Source organism: Siniperca chuatsi, linkage group LG13 (genome assembly GCF_020085105.1).
Source record: "Siniperca chuatsi isolate FFG_IHB_CAS linkage group LG13, ASM2008510v1, whole genome shotgun sequence".
In the NCBI taxonomy this organism is placed as follows: domain Eukaryota; kingdom Metazoa; phylum Chordata; class Actinopteri; order Centrarchiformes; family Sinipercidae; genus Siniperca; species Siniperca chuatsi.
This window is the reverse complement of record NC_058054.1, coordinates 17,140,256-17,159,231: the sequence shown is the minus strand read 5'-3', so window position 1 is coordinate 17,159,231 and position 18,976 is coordinate 17,140,256. Positions and strand designations below refer to the sequence as shown.

General features: G+C 39.9%; 1 protein-coding gene across 1 annotated transcript in view; it reads left to right on the top strand.

Moving 5' to 3' along the window:
• Positions 1–1,724: 1,724 nt before the first annotated feature.
• Positions 1,725–18,976, top strand: part of LOC122886590 (neurocan core protein-like) — a 41,622-nt gene continuing 24,370 nt past the window's right edge. The window contains exons 1-3 of the mRNA XM_044218968.1: positions 1,725–2,144; positions 13,399–13,478; positions 17,688–17,891. Coding sequence (XP_044074903.1) covers positions 13,406–13,478; positions 17,688–17,891 — 277 coding nt within the window. The 5' untranslated portion in view covers positions 1,725–2,144; positions 13,399–13,405. The remainder of the gene's footprint in view (positions 2,145–13,398; positions 13,479–17,687; positions 17,892–18,976) is intronic.

The following is an 18,976-nucleotide window of genomic DNA, read 5'->3' as shown; positions in this document are numbered from 1 at the left end:
CTGAGATGCCCACCAGAATTTAAAATAAATGTATGCAGGTTTGAACAAAGTTTGGCTGTTTTTAACTGACAGATCATTCAGTGTTTGAAAGTGTGAAATCTAATAAAAAAGGTTTGCAAGATTAAAACTTTTTTCTGAAGGCTTGCATAATGTTTTGATAGACTGAAAAACAATTTAAATCTCTGCAAACATTATTTTGTAATTGAGTTTTCCTTCTTCACAACTGCAGCACTCTTTTTCTCCAATAAAGAGTTTAAAATTTGTCACTGTGCTCCCGGTGTATTAGTTTGTTTTCCAGGTTTGAAACCTTGTAAATGGTGATCTGAAAACTGGTGCGCATATGTTGGGAAAAAAGTTTTGAAACGTTGAAACTTGAGTTTCAAAAAGGGCGACTCTTTATTTTGAAACTTTTGTGGTTGTACATTTGCACTCCTATTGCAGACTATTCTTTCAGAGCTGAGTTTACAACACCCTTTCAGAGATCTGCCCACACAGTTGCGAGCATGCGAGTGAAGTGATTTGTGGCAGCGTTTTCTCGCAGCTCTGGTCTGAAACTCTGAAACAGAAAAAAAATCTGCGATTCTGGAGGCAGCTGCATTTGCTCTTAACTTATTGTTGTTCTCTGTTGAAGTACAGTCCAATCACATTTCGTATTTGAATAAACCCTTTATATCTACAGTGGGAACGGGTCCCCTTCCACGGAGGTCGCCATGTTGCACCGCCATGTTTCTACAGAAGCCCAGAACGGACAAACCATTCACTGGCTCTAGATAGGGCCTTTCACGTTTTTCGTGAGTTTTGCGGCCACCGTAGATTCTCCTACACGCTTGGAAGGGGAGGATGATGCGAGCGGTATTCAAATGGTTGCAAACTGCAGTTTCACCACCAGATGCCACAAACTCCTACACACTGGTCCTATAATCCCTTTTATTTAATTCCTTATGTCTACACAGATAAATCTAAAGTTTGAATTAAACATTTCACCTTTTATTCTCTCAAATGCCAGCTGTCTAAAAGGCCTAAAAAAAATGAGAATACTATTTGAGTGAGTGAAATTAACTATTTTCCTTAAATAAAGATATTAGTTTTGAGTCACTGTGATTACCAGCTCTGTTAAGATTCCAAAACCAACTCCTGTGGTCAGACGGATCTTGGTCAGAGCTGCCATCAGCAACAAACAAGCTTTTTTCCTGTCCTTTCTTTATACTGTGCTCATGAAGACTGATGCTGTTTGGTTTGTATTGACCCCGCTGCAGTGATGAGATGTTGGCTGTTGCCAGGTTGTAAGATGCATCTGAGGCAGCTGTGTTTTTCACTCAGCAGTTGTCACAATTAATTCTGCTCAGCATCAGTCCAATCTTATTCCAACACATTAATTGGATAGATACAGTATGATCTTTATTTCTGTCTCATTAGAATAGAAGGCCTGAGGGTTATATGTGATGAAGTTCAGTTGATTCACAGAAGGTGTGTGGACATGTGTAGTAATAGAGGATATGACATGAGATTGTAAGGGGGTTTCGCTGATGTTCAGACATTTTAAGCTCATGGGTAAATTTTTATTTAATTCACAGACACCGGATCAACCTTTGAGGTTTATGCAGAAATCGGATTGTGCTCATATAAAGTGCACCCCCTCTCTCTCTTACACCCCACCACCTTCCCCCTCCCACCCACTCCACCACCCTTGTTTCCCCCTTTTTGGATGGGGGCGCTGGAGCCGTCTGCCTGTCACCACTTGCCTCTTTGTTCAAACTGATCTTGCTTCTCTTCCTCAGCGTAGCTGCTGGCGAGAAGGGGGACGGAGGAAGCACCTTGTCGTGTACTTGTGTGTGTGCGCGCGCGCGCATCTATTCCGATCTGGCAGATATCAATATGTAAGGATGAACGGCGCATAGGCTGCTGCTCAGTGAGGAGAGGATATAACGTTGGAGAAGGAGTGGAAAGTCCAAGACGTGAGCGCTTGTGCACACACTCACCCTGGTCTCTTCTGTCTCTGCAAAGTGCTGTTTCACCCTTGTTTCGTCGTTTGCCGTCTCTGCACCCTCTGGGAGCTTTGGAGAGCACCTGTACTGAGGCGCAAAGCTTTCGCTCACATTCCTGTGGTTTGCACCGTTGAGACGCATCTGGTTTTGTCAGAAAAGGTAAGAGTGAAAGCGCGGAAATAAAATGCTTCGCATGCAGGCTTTATGAAATCAGTCATTTGGTCAGTGTGTGATATCTCAAGTCACCGGGTGGCTGGAGGCGCCTGAGATCGCTCAGCTGCTGGAAGAGGATTTAAAGTGTTTCCCTTTCTTGGTTGCAATATAAAAACGCACTTTCGGTTAAATTGAAGCAAAAACGGAGCTTGCAATTTATGGAAATTGTTACTATTATTATTTTCACATTGCCCATCCATCTAATTACATGCATATGCAGGTATGTATGTAGGTAGGCTAGTAAGTATTTTCTGTGTCAGCTTTTGAGACGCACACAAATCGCACCCGTATGGGATATCTTTAATTATTTACAGGTCAAAGCTTTTAATATTGGTCTGTATTTACGAGGGGCATGCATAAATCATCAACTCACCAAGTAACCTTGTTAATGTGTCCTTTACATGGTTTCATCTCAGGAGATCTTGTCTTCATAAGAACTTTATGCTTTGGTTTACACACACACACACACACACACACACACACACACACACACACACACACACAGAGCTTCCAAATCTCCCTTTACAGATGACACAATTAAAAGAAATCAAAGGGGAGGATGCCTTCTGTTCAGTGATGCAATTGTGCAGATCTGAACACTAGAACAGGTGTCTGTGAAATCTGTTATGTAAATCAGAGTCCTTTGGTGAACAAACAACATGTGTTGAATAACTGCCAAGATCAGATCTTAAATTGGTCCACCTCCAGAGCTGTGACCTGGGCATGACCTCAAATACACTGTTATGTATAGAAACTGAATTATTATTGATCACTGCTTCACACAATGTTTTATCTTTACATTAAAGTACCACATGTCTCTGCACCTTGTAAACTAACTTTTCTTTGGTCCTGAACGTATAAAATGAAAAATGACACAAAAAGTGACCAAATGATGGTAAAATGAGTGACTGCCTGGTGCCAAGTAGGTGAATGGATCTTTGAAAGTCCTCTATTGATGACTGCCTGCTCTGTAAACAAACACTGGAATGTACAAATCACAGTGAAGGTGGAGAACAGTTTGGGTCACCTTGACAAATGAGCTGTATTGTCTGAGAATATGAGAGCCGCAGCAGCCCAATAAAGCCCATTATGTTTTCTATTCACTGCTCCAGTCTGGAGGAGTCCAAGTCTTTTCTTCTTTGGCTTTGTTAGTGTGCCTACCACCAGCTGTGTGTCAGTGCCATAAAGCAGGACGTGGTTAACCAGGCAACGCCACGCTATAGACGAGCCCGAGCTGAGGAAATGTGTGTGTGTGTGTGTGTGAGAGATAACAGAGAACTAGAGAAGTGGTGCCTGTGGGACGAGGGGAGAGGAGAATAGTGAGGAATGAGGCAAAGACAAGCAGCTGAAAGTTTACAGCATGCATTTTTCATTCTGTCCGGATGTGTGTAAGTGTGTATTTGAAAAGGGCGTGCGGGCACCCATGAGCCCCGGCACGCATAGTGTGTATGTTTGTGTGTGTTCACGTGTGCATGTAGATGACTGCACGCGCACGAGCAGAGGGATCAGAGAGCGGTGTTGTGGGGAAGAAAAAGGTCTGATTCTAAAATAGAGTACGAGCTCAGTTCAGCTGCCTCGCTGTCTGTTGCTGCACGCTTTGCACTCAATCAGCCTCAGTATTGTTTATCATGTCTGGCTCTGAGCCATCTGCAATTCGAGGAGTCTTTGCATCAGTGGAAGATGGAAAAGGAGTAGTGCTGGGTGCTTTCTGATAGATGAAATACTGTAGAGTTGAGACGACGAGTCGATTTATCGATTAGTCAGTCGACAGAAAAAGAAATTTCCTTGTTTCTCTTTGTAATTGTGAGGATTTGTAGCTTTCTTTGTCTTATTTAATTGTAAACTGATTATCTTTAGGCTTGGTTGGACAAATCAAACAATTTGCTGAGGTTTTTTTTTTTCACAATTTCCTAGCATGAGCACGCCAGAATCAAACCAGTAAAATGATCTGCAGATTTATTAATACTGAAAATTAGAGCTGAAACAATAAGTCGATTAATCGATTAGTCAATCGATAGAAAATCTTTCAAGCAAAAATGGTAAACATTTGCTGGCAGCTTCTCAAATATGATGCTTTGCTGCTTTTCTCTGATTTATATCATTGTAAACATTGTAAACATTGTAAATATCATTGTGAACAAAACAACAACTTTAATATGTCACCTTGGGCTTCAGAAAATTGTGTTGTGCATTTTTCACCATTTTCTGACATTTTAAAGACTAATCGATAATGAAAATAGTCACTAGTTGCAGCCCTAAAGTGCTGTAGACAAGTTTTCAGAATGAAATGGAATAAAGGAGATAGTTTAGCCCTGCTGGTTATAAGTGAGCAGTCTTTTCTGCAGGCTGCTGGTATGAATGTATTTCATAAGTCTCACTGATGATGTATTTTCAGTATAGAAGCTAAAGGTAATTCTCACTCGGGGTTTGATATTATTCTCTGTGAAATGAAATGAAAGTGCCCACTCTTATATGTCACTTAGGTGATTATGGGGTCCATTTCCCCCTAATACAGAGCTAATAACTAACAGAATAGCGCCATAAAAATGCAAATCAGTACCAGCACTTGCTTAGTTACGATCAAAATAAGCTTCACTTCTGAGTCAGCCACAGGCTTGTTGCTTTATGGTTATGCTGCCCTGAAAATGTGTTGACTTTGTTTGGATCAGAATGTGATGGGTAGTGTTGTACGATGCAGCGAATAAATGAGATTCGTTGTTTTTTGTCCTAGCAGTAATTCATGAACAACAGATCCAACTGTGAACAAGACTGTGAACTTAAGTGGGAATTTTATGATCTCTATGAACTTTGCGGTCCGTTTACAGCCAGAAGGGGAATAGGCTTTAGACTAACAATGATTTCACAGTAACTGGAGCTAAAGCTGTCCATATTTTCAGCACTGGACAGCTCCCAAATCTCAGAGCCCAATGATTCGACCACAAACATTTGTCAAATAGAAAAAGAGCAGTGAATAGTTGGGTTTGGAGCTGCTGGTTGGGGAGGTATTGTCGAACTCTTTCTCCCTCTCTTCTCCTGGAATATTGAAACCCTCTTGCTGAGTGAGTCCCCAGCCACCAAAACCCAAAGGGATTGGACAAACCAATCCATCAATCAGCTTCAGTCTTTAGTCTGGGAGGGACTAAAGCAGCCCACCAGGCCAATCATTACAAGCGTAGATGAGACCACAGCTGAACAGCTCACCCACACAAAGAGAAAGGTCCCTCTCTTTGTCTTTGGCCAGGGGCTCTCCTCTAAGGTAGTGACTGGTGGGAGATAAATGTTTGGCTTTTCAGTTGGCTGAGAAGAAGCTCCTGAGGCCAGCACCAAAGTTTTATCAGCCTTTGCGACGTAGAGAAGATTAGAATGATTAGTCACTTATAAAGAGATAGTTATTTCATTTCATTTCACTTCACAGACCCTCATTTTTCTGACCCCCTTTCCCTGAGGATGGAAATGTGGTTGGATGAAAATGTGGTTGTAGTGTGGTGGCCTGTTTTATGGTAGCTCTCACAATCCAGTGAGTGTGTGTGGAGCCATAGATTAATATACTCAAGATAATAGCTGTGTCTCATGCACCTGATCCTTTATTGACTTTGTTACCAAGAGCTAACCTCAGAACCTTCACCTTTGACCTTTGTGTCTTTTAGACACAGCTGGTGTAGTGGCTACTTAGATGGTCCCTAGCTACATATATTTGATCCCTGACCCTAAAATCATTATGCCCTTCAATATTGCTATTTATTTAAACAAACATATATGTACAATACATTTGAACCTCATACTTTCAATGGAACTGATTCATTAAAGCTGCTCTGATAATTTTTTAAATAACAATGGATCAAATGACTACATGGTATGTGAAAGAGGCTGCTCATAGTGATGAACCCATAGAGAATGACCACCTGACTCTGCAGTTCCCTTTAGTGGAGTATTTTAGCATCTTTCATTGTTTTTGGGTTTCTGGCACACAACTTTGCTGTTTTTGTTCACACTTATCAGCTTTGTACCTAGCAGGCAGCAGGCAGTCTTCTTTTCCAGTGAAAAAGCTCTTAAAACCCACAGTACGCTACCTTCCCAGCAATAAACGACAAACAGACAAAGTTAGCAATTAGCTGGTGAACATAGTGGAGCATTTAGCAGCTAAAGAGACACATATCAGACACAACTCAGAACTTGGTGGAGACCAAAAACAGAGCTAAAACACAGTAATTATTGGACTTACATTTGTCAGGTGGCCAGAAACACGACTCCAAATGAATACTTATGTAGCTCGGTGTCTGCTGGATGTGTAAATTAGCCACTGTTTGCTAACACATTCGACTTATCAACTCATAAAGTGATAATATGTCATAGTTATGCCCCCAAATGGCCAACATGTGAATTAATGCAGGTTTAAAAGGGATTTTTGAAATTATTTAGTTCATGCTTTCATTTACATTCATGTGCAAAGTAGTGCACATATAAAGCATTATTAGTTACTTTAAAAGGACATAGTATCTCTCTAATTCTGATTGCCTGAGCTGTTTTAACATGACATGAAAAAGAATCCGTGGAAGCCTATTTCTGCCAGGAAAAGAAAAACAAATACATGAAATGTTAGCAATAGTAAAAATCAAAATAGTCATGGTAAGTCAAAATTATGAGAAACTTACTCAAAAGTATGAAATAGTACATACATAAGTCATAATTATCACATAATAAGTCAAAATTATGGACACTGGAAATTATGAAATAATACAGTAAGTCAAAATTGTAGTATCTTAAAATGTAGTATTTCATAATTTAGTTGTATTATTATTATTCTATATACTTTATTATAAGTATTTTTCTAGATAACTTTTCATCTGTTTTTATTTTTCCTGGTGGAAATGCCCCACCTTAGAGTTCATAAATTCACTCACTATTTACAGACTTAACATTTTTTACACAAAACAAATCAGCTTGTTTTTTCTCTGATGTCCTTCTTTAAGTAAAATAAGAACATTTCTCCCCTTCCTGTAAAAAGTGATAGAAAATCTATTGATATTGGTTCTTTTTTGATGCATTACAGAAATGAGCAATGACTGATTCCACCAAAGCAGCTGTCTGGTGCTCCCTGGTTTCTGTTTCCTCTAAAGGTTGTTAGAATACTCTGTTCTCACACATTTATGTGCACACATATAAATAGCTCAACTCCCTCATATGTTAATCAAATGCATTTAAATAGATTTTTTGTCCAACTCACAGCTGCATAACATACACAGAATCTTACAGTCAGACCTACACCTTTTGCACATGCACACACAACAAAAACACACATATAACGGTGCCAGAAAGAGGCTGAGCGTGAATAGGTGGAGCGAGAAAATGAGCATATCTGAGATCATCTGCTGCAGGTCTGTTGAGTGTAGTGCCACAGCAGCTTAATAGCTCTACAGGAAGGTCGGAAACAGATGGATCTTACAAGAGCTGTCAGTCTCTCACAGGTATGCACAAATTGGCGATACATGCATTAAACATTGCATCAGTATATTTCCGGGTACCTGTTCAAAACTGAATAATTAACGAAAACAACAGAAAAGTTGTTACTACAAAGAGTTACTCCTCTCCTCCTCCTTGTCAGTCAAGGATCCTTCAGAGTGATCTAAATCGCCTCCTGTCTGCGCTTTACTGCACACACATCTAGCCAAATTTTAGCTTGGCTTCTCCTAAGTGTGCTATCGAGCTGGTTTAAATAACCTCGGTCCTCTCGCCCAGTGAGATCAATGGTGTCAGTGTGAGAGGAAGGAGTGTGTAATCTTGAATCGGACGGACCAGCAGCTTTCCAGAGTCCTCTCTCCATCTGAAGCCCTGGCCAGAACTGCATGAGTCATTAGTTGCTTTGAGTGTGATTAGTCACCACACAGGCCCACCGAACACAAAGGGTATCTGTGTGTTTGTGTGTGAGAGAGAGTGTGCACAACACATGAAGGGAGCAGGAAGTGAATACCTGATTCAGCTCAGCTCACTTTCCTTTTGCATTTAATTTTTTGAGCAATTAATGTTCATGCACTCTGGTTTAACGTCTCTTTTATGGCACCAAATCACCACTGCAACATGCTACAACTGTATTTTCTTCTGTCTTTACAATTCATTATTGAAAATAGCTTCTGTGTAAGGACACAGAAGTTCAAATTTCAGCCACATATCTATTCAGGATGGACTGGCCACAGACTTTTTCTTACAAACAGCAAATTAAGTAGAATTATAGAGCTTCCAACGCAGCTTTTTTGAAGAGCTTTCATCATGGCAGTGTAGAATTGTCACGACTGTGATAAAATGACCTTCCTTTCATTCCTCTTTCTTCATCATCTTCCTCTCCCAGCTCTCCACTTTGTCTGTCACTCATCTGGAGCTGTTATTCTGCTGTTATTCTGCCGCACTCTTGAGGTAATAGTTTTGTGAGACACGATTAAAGAAAAAGAGAAGGAGAGGAATCACCTTCTCCTGTCAGGTCCCAGAAGGGGGAAACAAGACTGACAGTTTGACTCTTTACTGTAAAACTGGCTCTGTTTCCATCCTGAAGTCTAACAGATTTATCTGAAGTCCTCAGCCTTTCCTCTTAAGCTACGTTATATTTATAGACTATAATTCTGCTGCTTCTTCTTCATGCTGTTGCCCAAGAAAGGTTTTGGAACTTCCTGTAAAAATACAAAAGATTACCAAAGATCAGAAATTAATTTCCCCCAAGAGGTAAAAAGAGCTCAAGCTCTTTTCTGTTGGGTGGAGAACAATAGTCTGTCAAATGCCAAGCAGAGAGAAAACATGATTTTCATTTCTTTTTTTGACTATAAAAAGAAAAATATTGCATATAAACAAGATCTCAAGAGTTTTAGTCTTTCTCAAACCAAAAACACAAGAGCAAAATTGTAAGCAATGGATTAAACAATGTGTTTATCTGCTCTAACGTAAGCTGCAAACACTAGCTAACTAGCTTACGTACTCCTTACAGTAGTAGAGTAGGTAGAGTAAGTAGAGCGTTACGTCCAAAGTCTGCATTATTTTGTGGGATTAAAAGTTATGTTGCATAAAGCTCCATTCAAGACTGACACAAGCTACTATATCAGAGTTTAGGCTAACATTAGCGGCTCTGTCCTGCTTTGTTTTTGGTTCGGGTTGGTTTACGCTCCAGCAACTCCAGCTATAAACTTGTTTCCCGAGATAGCACTACATTTCCCAAACTCTTTGGTTCGTCCTCATCCACAAATAATTTTCTCTCTCATAAGTGAAACAACAAAACATAAATCTAACCTCTGTGTTGCTTGTCCAAGTATGTTTTTCTATAGCAAGCATCCAAACAGGGTTATTTTATGACGAATAACATTATTCAAAATTAAAATTTAATTTTTATTTATAATACTGTACTATACTAGGGCTAACTAGCTCTACCCTGTAAGACAAGAACAATGCTCCTCCTTTATTTGTTATCTACATGGATCATCAACTGGTGAGGATGCTGTATGTAATATGTATGTTCTGTAACCATCATATGCGAGTAAGCTAGAAACATTAAAAAGTCAGCTGAGGACAAAGCTTCACCCAACTTATGGCATTAGTATTAATTAGCTTGCTAGGTATAAAGTTAGCTAATAAAATTTGCAAGCATCAGTTGTAATTTCAGCCAGCGAAATCAACAGTCGCCTGTTAAAAGTGAGAAGTCTGCTTTTATTTACTTAGTCTGAAATCCAGGACCCATTGTTTTAGATAATATTCTGATTTTTGAGTAAATCTGTCACTATTATCTTTGTAAACTGCATTATGTGATTCACAAACTATATTACATGAAGTTTCTTTGTTGTCTAACAGAGATGCCAGCTGGCAGTGTGTGTGCTTGTGTTAGCATGTGTGTTTTTAGCCTATATGTTTGTGTACACACTTTGTGCACATGAATGCAGAAGGTGAGATTCAGCTTTCTACTTTGTGCATTGGCTGGGGTTTGATGTGGGGCTTTATAGTAGCTGTCCCATTACAGCAGCATTTGTGTGTGTGTGTGTGTGTGTGTGTGTATGTCATGAATCATTATGGGACTCAACCTGGCCTGATTAAGTAAACCTTTGCAGTCTGGGAACACACACACACACACACACACGTCCTTGTACTTACATATCTTTGTGAGGACCGTCATTGACATAATGCATTCTCATGCCCATAACCCTAACCTTAACCATCACAACTAAATGCCTAACCCTAACCCTTGCTCTTATCCTAACCATAACCTAATTCTAACCTAACCCTTAAAACCAAGTCTTAACCTTCAAACAGCCCTTTGAAGTTTTGAGGACCAGCTAAAATATCCTCACTCTGTAGGTAAAAATGTATTTCAGTCCTCACTATGTAGCAAGTACAAGTACACACACACACACACACACACACACACACACACACACACACACACACACACACACACACACACACACACACACACACACACACACACACACACACACATACACACACACACACATACATCAATATAGCATGATGGAGGCATTGTAAGCATAACGCTGTTGTGCTGTGTTCACAAACATGATTTATCCTATAACCACAACAGCAGTTGACATGATTCTCATGTTTTTTCTTCAAGCAATTTTCCCACCAACTGCAGAACTGAAGGAGATTTGGGTCGAGGGGCCCGTCTTGCCTGCGTCATGATGATCATGCGGCCACTTGGTCTCCTGCTTCAACAGATTGGCAGCTTAGTGCTGAGCTGTAACGTAGGTCTGCCAGCCTCATTTCTTAGCTCTCTGTCACTCTGCTCTGGCTCTTACAATGAGCAGAGAATGCGTCCTATTCAGACAACGCCGTGAAAATGTGTCGGATGGACATCCGCATTGAAGTTCACTGAAGCATTTTAGAGACTTCTGGCTCTTTTCTCCTCACACAACTGTTCCTGTGAAAGTAAAGAGGGGTGATTTAGAGGGAGGCGTTCACAACATCTGATGTCTCGTCCTTAACAAAAGGTGGTACTGGTTAGTATGCCGCTGGTGTGATTGGATGGCCAGTGCACTGTATGTTGTAAATCCCCACTGCTAATACTTTGAAAGGCAGCTGTCTATAGGCACACTGTGTTGTATGTTGTATAGCATCCATAGAGATGTCCATAGGCTGCACTCTGTATTCTCTTGCTGTGGATAGTGGCTGTTGGGCCCCTGCCAGTCCCAGGCCCTACAATACAACACACTCTAATGCTCTCCTCTTACAAGACTGGGCAAACTCCTCGGTGTCATGACCCTCTCCAAGCCTTAAGAAATCTCTTGTCACCCACCCAGCTAGCTCAACCAATAGTTCAGGCCTTCAACATGCAAAGACATCCAACGGCTCGACCCCAATCTGTCACAGCCCATCACAAGGTCCTAACCCACCTTTAGAGATGGGATGCCTCAAAGTGTGTGGCACAGCGGGGTCTCAGCCGTACCAGGATCCCCTTTTTCAAGAGTCCAGAGACGAACTCGGTTGCCCACCATTAAAAATTGCCCAACAAATTGTTGTTTAATGACAGTATAGTTTGGCAGGTGTCACAGAGTGCTTTGTTATCTGGGAGGAATGTTTTTCTTTGCCTCACACGCTCCCGTTTTATATGGTTGAAGGTTTTACTGAGCTTTCACATGGTCAGAGAAGAGAGCGGCCATTATTTCTGTAATTTATAAAGGGTTGAAGTGGTGTTGCATAATCTTCTTTCTGAGCATCAGGGATACTGTTGGCATGAGTTGCTGTTACCCTGGTGTATGCAAAGAGGTCTTTTGCTTTCCTGGATAAATTATTTACTTTATGTAACTCAAGTCTAGATAGTCCAAACATGTCTGACTAATTTTTGCTCAAACTATTTCAAATTCTTCAAATCAGAATTAGAATCAGATCAGAATCAGAAATACTTTATTGATCCCTGAGGGGAAACTCTTTTGTTACAGCTGGTAACAAATGGTCTATTAGCAAGCCTCTGCTGGTAATGCCCATGTAGTCAGAAAGAAATAAAGAACCAATTATTTGTCCTCAAGTAAATGAATGATTTAGAGTTATTTGTGTAGCTTAACTCTCCTTAAAATCAGCATTATTAAACAAAGCTGTGTTTTCTTCAAACATCATATTCTCCTCTTCATCTTCATCTTCATTCCAGTACAAGCCAATAAAGCTTTGTTTCAGGCATCTTTCCACTGAGCTGAGAAGCCTTGGGCCCCGAGCCAAATCCTCTGGCAAAGTCAGCAGCCCATTTCAGATGTGTGGTAGGATTTCCTCTATGTTGTGCAGAAGGAATGCACCAGAATCACTTTTTCACTGCAGTATACTAAAAGTTAATCCAATCTTTTAGTTCTGGAGTAAGATTTATCACTCCGTGTGTGGTATAAGATCAAATCAGACTTAACAATGTCTGATGGCCTGTTTTAGCCAATTATAAGACCAGTACTGGATAATAATATTGGTTTTAGTTATATGGGCAGCTGTAGCTCAGGTAGTAGAGTGGGTCTTGGGTGAAAAATGTAAATAGCTGTGAACAAAGGCATCTTCTAAATGGAAAACATTCAGTACAAGCTCCAGTGAACTGTGTCTGGGCCTTAAAACTCCCTTAAAGATGCAATATTGTTATGTTACATTATAACACCTATAAATAAAATGGATGTGATACATTATCTGTCCTGTCTGTGATACTGTGTGCATGCTACTAACATCAATCATCAACAAAGTTGGTACTAACAATGAATTAATAACTTCCATCAGGTGAAAACTCTATCTCCAATGTTCTTTCTTTTAGTAACTAAGAAACACAGCTTTATTTTTTATGATAGTTGCCATGGATTTGAGTTAGTCATTAGCTTTGAAAAGGTTTTATAAACGAAACAGCTGTGGAGCTTTTTGTCAGGCACACACAGGAGCCAGCTGCCCTTCAACTGTTCAAACATGACAATCACCAAACTGTTTCCCCTGACAGAAAAAATGGACTGCATTTATATAGCACTTTACAATTTCCCTCTCATTCACACACTCACACACCAGTGGCAGCGAGCTACCATTCAACGCACGGGCCTGACCAGCAATTTGGGGTTCAGTGACAGTGCAACTTTAAAGCATTGAAGTGTATGTGAATACATAACATTAGTTACATCTAATTCATGGCAATACCACAGGTGCTGTAGATGACTGTATATGTATATACATACTACTGATTCTGTTTTCTCTCTTTCTGCAGGTCCAGGATGGTGCTCACTCCGTGTGCAGCTGGGCGGCAGATCCTCTTTGCTCTGATGCTGCTGCTCTATTTAGGCATGGGTAAGTTCTCTATGTCTCCTAACTCTACCCTTTTCCTTAAAGTGCTGCATCTCCAAGTGATGCAGAAATGAACCAGATCTAAAGAAAAAGCAGTCAATAGTAACAGATAATGTCAGCACAAAAGAAAGAGAAGGGACAGAAAACAGATGAAAGGAAGGAATGAAGAGATGGGGAACAGCTGCACCAGAATACAGAAAATATAATAGAAATATCAGTTTCCATGTACATTTTTTTCATAGGCATAAATTCACAAAACAGGTCTGTACTAATTTGAGTGTTGTAAGTGAGAGCTGACATGCTGAGGATGTTTGCAGACATGCTCGGTGGGAATGAGCTGGAACACCTCCAGACCCATTAATGCAAGTTTAGTCGACCATCTGTTCCATTACAACTATGCATAAAATTCACAATTATGAAACAAAAAGACAAAACATCTCAGAGCCGCAGGTCTCTGGTGGATAGTATCACAGGTTTGAGATCCCATATGCAGTCTGCTGACTCCCTGTAGTAAAGATAAGTTCCTCTCCTTAATTACTTTTCCTACAATTGGCATGCATGGTGGTAGCTGGTCAGCCCGGATTTTCATTAAAAGGAGAAACTGCGTAACTCATTTCCAAAATTAAAAACATTACGTTAGTAGTCATTATGCTCTGACAGCAGAATTTTTTTCTCCACATTCAATTCTGTTATTGTATGTTTTTGTTGCATAATCCAGGCAAGACTTACTAGAAAAGTAAACAAAAGGTTCTGCAGACTACAGTTCTACAATTAAAAAAAACAGGACTGGAACCTGCTATTACTCTCAAATACAAGGACTAGACAACATTCCCATGTTTTAAGTTGTTGTAAAAACATTTATATTTTGAATTATTTCACTTTTGCGTGAGTAATTTCCAAGATCATCACCACAAAGTTGTCCTCAAGCAGTCAGCAAAGTACCACAACATGCCAAACTGGGACATCTGAATAACAGAGTTTACTGTATGAGTTGTGATGATGGACAGCTGGCAAACAGTGTACCAGGTTAATGGTAGATACTGCATATCAAACTTCTCTGCACTGCTCTACGCTTCACAACATGTCTGCTAACAAGAACAAGAGGAGTTTAAAGCTCTTTGTGTAGGATTTAAACATTTTTTGACCCTGGCAACTCTCAGTATGGTATCACAACTCTTTGGGATATGCACATCGCTAGAAAATTTATGAGTTGATAAGAATCACCCAAATGTGCCAGTAACTGGTGCACAATGCACAAAGTACTGTAATTGATACAGTACACCAATTGTGTACGACTGCATTTCTTGCAGTTGGAAGAGCCTCTGGATCGTATTAACAGCCTGATGATGTACATATTTGTTTTTAAAGGAATAGTTCCACATTTTGGGAAATATGTTTATTTGCTTTCTTGCAGGAAGTTAGATGAGTACATTGATACCACTCTCATGTCTGCACAGTAAGTGAAAGTGAGTAGTAGTAAGTGAAACTACTGCCAGCAGCTAGTTAGCTTAGCTTAGCATAAAGGGTTAAACAGCTAGCCTGGCTCTGTTTGAAGGTAAGAGAATCTGTCTGCCAGAACATCTAAAGCTCACTAATTAACACGTTAGCACTAACTTCCTAAAGTCGCCAGGCACCTAATGGAGACTCCAGGAAGACTGTTTCCAGTCTGTATGCTAAACTAAGCTAACCAGCTGCTGGCTGCAGCTACATATCTAACACACAGACATTAGAGTGACTCATCTAACTTCCCGGTAGAAACCAAAAAAACGTATTTCCCAAAATGTCAAACTATTCTTTTAATATGTGGACTTCAAAATATGTAACCGTTGAACTGGTATTTAACTATGTGTGTTAGCCCTGTGACTGGCCACCTGTCCAGGGTGTACACTCTGCCTCTCACCTAAAGCATGCTGGGATAGAATCCAGCCCCATGTGACCCTGAAAAGGATAAGTGGATATAGGAATGACTGCAACCTAACTCTATGAGTATTTTAAATATAGTTTGACAAAAAAATCTTAACTAAAGTTCTTAGTAGCTTTTTCTAGAGCTTTGAAATGCATAACAGGTGGAACAATATTGATAATATAACTCAAGAAATACATTTTTGTTTTGTCTGTGCTTTTCAACAACTTAATAACTGAGCAAACTGCTAAGGAAGACCGTGAGACAGTTAAAAGCTCCATAAGTGAACATTCATGTTCAGCATTATATACCAGACCAGTAGGTCTATATCATTTGCACTATTTGTTAGTATGTCCTAATTATATGTTTGTGGGCAACAATAATACAAAAACAACCTTACAGAAAAACTATTTTTGGCATGAAATGATCAAATTCAATTAGCCAGCACAATCTGCAGATTCAGTTTAAGAAACATTCATGTCAGCCTTGAAACCCTCCTTGCAGTTTATTTGTAATCCAAACAGCTCATTGGATGGAGGAGGACTGACAGGAGTAAGAGATGGCATCTGTTAATGATAGAAAGTGTCCTTTGATGTCACTTCCAGCTCTCTCTTCCTCTTTTTAGGCTGTTTTTCTTTTGTCCCATCTGTCACCACCATGCTACAGAGTGCACTTGTCATCCGAAGTCTCTCAATTTCCTCCTTTCAGTTTCTTAGACTCCCTCTTTTCCTCCATCTTCCTCTCTGGTTATCCCTCTCTTTTACTCTCTGCCTCCATCCCTCTCTCATTCCTGCTCTCTATCTTGTTCTGGCTCTCATGCTTTTCCCTGGTATTTATGATTCTGTGATTACATCTGAAGCGGGGGAAGGCAGCGGGGGGTTTTCTTCAGCACAGAGAGATGGTCTCAGGGGGTTCAGCTTGTGAAAGCCGTCCAATCTAAATGCATATGGAAATATCTTTCGGGGATTCAATTCCACCATGTGCAATATTCCAAATAAGGCTTTGTTTTTTTTTTTACACAGGTTCTCTTGTTAAGCTGATATTAGTTTTCTACAATTTGGTACGTTTGACTAGCAGTGAAAATTTGAATGGAGAGAACCACAACAAATGCAAAAATCCCTGAGCAAATTTGTTTTAAGCTTATTAAAGCTTTGTAATTATGTCTTCTGCCTTTTTGTTGGTATGCTGACAGAGACTGTCGCACCCTACAGTCCATGTTACTTCTTGATTTTGTAAGCAAATCAGCTGACTATTATACTGCACTACACTATACTACTACGGATTAATAATGAGTATATAGTCATTTGTTTGTGATTTCAACCTTCAACCAACTCACAATCTTCATTAGCAGATGGCTATGCTAAGTTGTCATGGCGATAATTCACTTATCATTACGCTATATGCACATAAATGAAATGTAAAGGAAATTAAGTTTTATGGTTAAAAAAAAGTATTTTATGTTTAAGAAAAAACAAATCAACCTTCTATAGAATAAAATATAAAATAATCTTGCTTGGTATGTTACAGTAAGATGCATAGGATAAAGCCACAAAGAGGCTGGAATTGGTTGGTTAGAGGATAATGTCTGTACAGGTGATCCTGTTGTCATGGTTACATTGAACCTGTATGTCATGGCAACGAGACAGAGGGAATTGCTGATATCCATCTGCACAACCATGAACCTAACTCTTATAGTGACATAGCCTTTACGTCAATGCTTCTCTTGCATGAAATAACTTTAAATTAATTTGTTTGAGTGACAGTTGGAGTCATTTATGTGAATACAGAGAGAGAGAGAGAGAAAGCATAGGTTAGAAATAAAAGCAATATATAGAAATTTAGATAATTAAGTTGGAGCCTGTGAGCCACTGTGGTCACTGGTGTGTGTTTTTCTACTCCTGTCTGTGTATATATAATTGTGTGTGAGTGCCTGGGATCCTTATTATGTGTTCCTTTGCTGGAATGACAAAACAAGTTCCTCGTTCTTGTGTGAAAATACGAGTGTGAAATTGCTAATAAATCCCTGAGGTCTTGTTAGCAGACCCCTTGGTTAGAAGCTGCAGTCCTCTACTGCTTAGTGTAGAATACTGTACGGCATTTACCCTCTAATCAAACAGCAGACTTATTCATGTCCATCAAAAAGCATTTATCTGCTGAACCCTTGCTCAAAGTAGACATCCACTATGCAATAAATCTGGTGAGTCATCATTACAGGAAATATATTTTTTCTTCCCTTGTAAGCAAAATGTCCTCAACATATTTAAGTACATAATCTAATTATGTTCTGTTCTCTTGTTCGTCCTCTCTAGGTGCAGCCTCCTCCATAGTGAACATGCGTAGGATCGCCCATCCTACAGTACAACAAACGCTGGCAGGCAAAGCCGTGCTCCCCTGTGTCTTCACCCTCCAGACCAGCTCCTCCAGCCAGCCTCCCCAGCTCCTGTGGACACGCATCAGGCTACCACCGGGAGGAAAGGGTGCTCCTCTGGAGCAGATTGTGCTTTCTGCTAAAGGTAAAACAAAGACATGATGGCCTGGTTTAGCTGTTGATTAAGACCTACATTACTCTACTTTACTCAATCAGATAACATTTCTACAAGTGCTTAGAGAGTGCACTTATAGGTGCACTAATAAATATTTTGATTTTTACACTGGATCACATGACTATGTGTATGTGAAAGGGCTCGTTCTCAGACAATTATCACCCGACTCTACAGTTCTCCTCAGCTCAGAGTATTTAATTAATTAATCTGAAGGCCTCACAAGTGAAACAATGACAAAGAACTTGACAAGCTGACAATAGCAGCTCCTGGTATGAAAATGAAATGAACTTTCTTAGTAGAGATTTTTCACTGTACTTGTAAACGCTCCAAACCTCCCTGAGTGGAAGGATTTTAGCAAAGTCAAGGCAAGGTGCAGATTGAATTAATCTGTCTAGGGCCTCTTTAAAGTTTTAGCGTCTTTCAGTTCATTGTTTTGGTTTTACGGCCTCAATTTTACTGTTGTGGTTCATTTTCACTGCTCTCATCAATCTTGTTTTCAGAAGCAGCAGGCAGCTGTTTACAGCAAAAAAAGCTCTAAAAACTAACTGTACACTACCTGCTCAGCACCAAACGGCAAACATAAAGTAAGGTCATGTATCCTTTGAAATTCATATATTGGAGTTAGTGTGCAGTTTATTGCTTTAAACTGAACCACTCAAACAAAATGAAATTATTGATCAAATTCCCTGAAAACTTGGTTTTCATCCTCTATAACATCAAATGTTATGTAATATGAAAAGTTAGAAAAAACCCTCAAATATTATATATTTAGAGTTTAACTCTCAAAAACTGAGCTAATTTGCTTCGTCAGGACTGTGTGGGTGTGGTTTGATCAAATTTGATTGATAGTGGCCTGTCAGATTTTGTGTTGCAAAATCCTGATTGGTCCACAGAAGTACATGACATCACGTTGTTCCAACTGAGCCCCGCCCACTTCCAAGTACAAAAATCAAAAAACCAAAACTGTTCTAACTCTGGGAGACAATTGTGTGTTCATGTTGGATCCAGTCACTAATAGTAAGAGGCCGATTGAGAAAATAAGTTTTCTGGGCCTT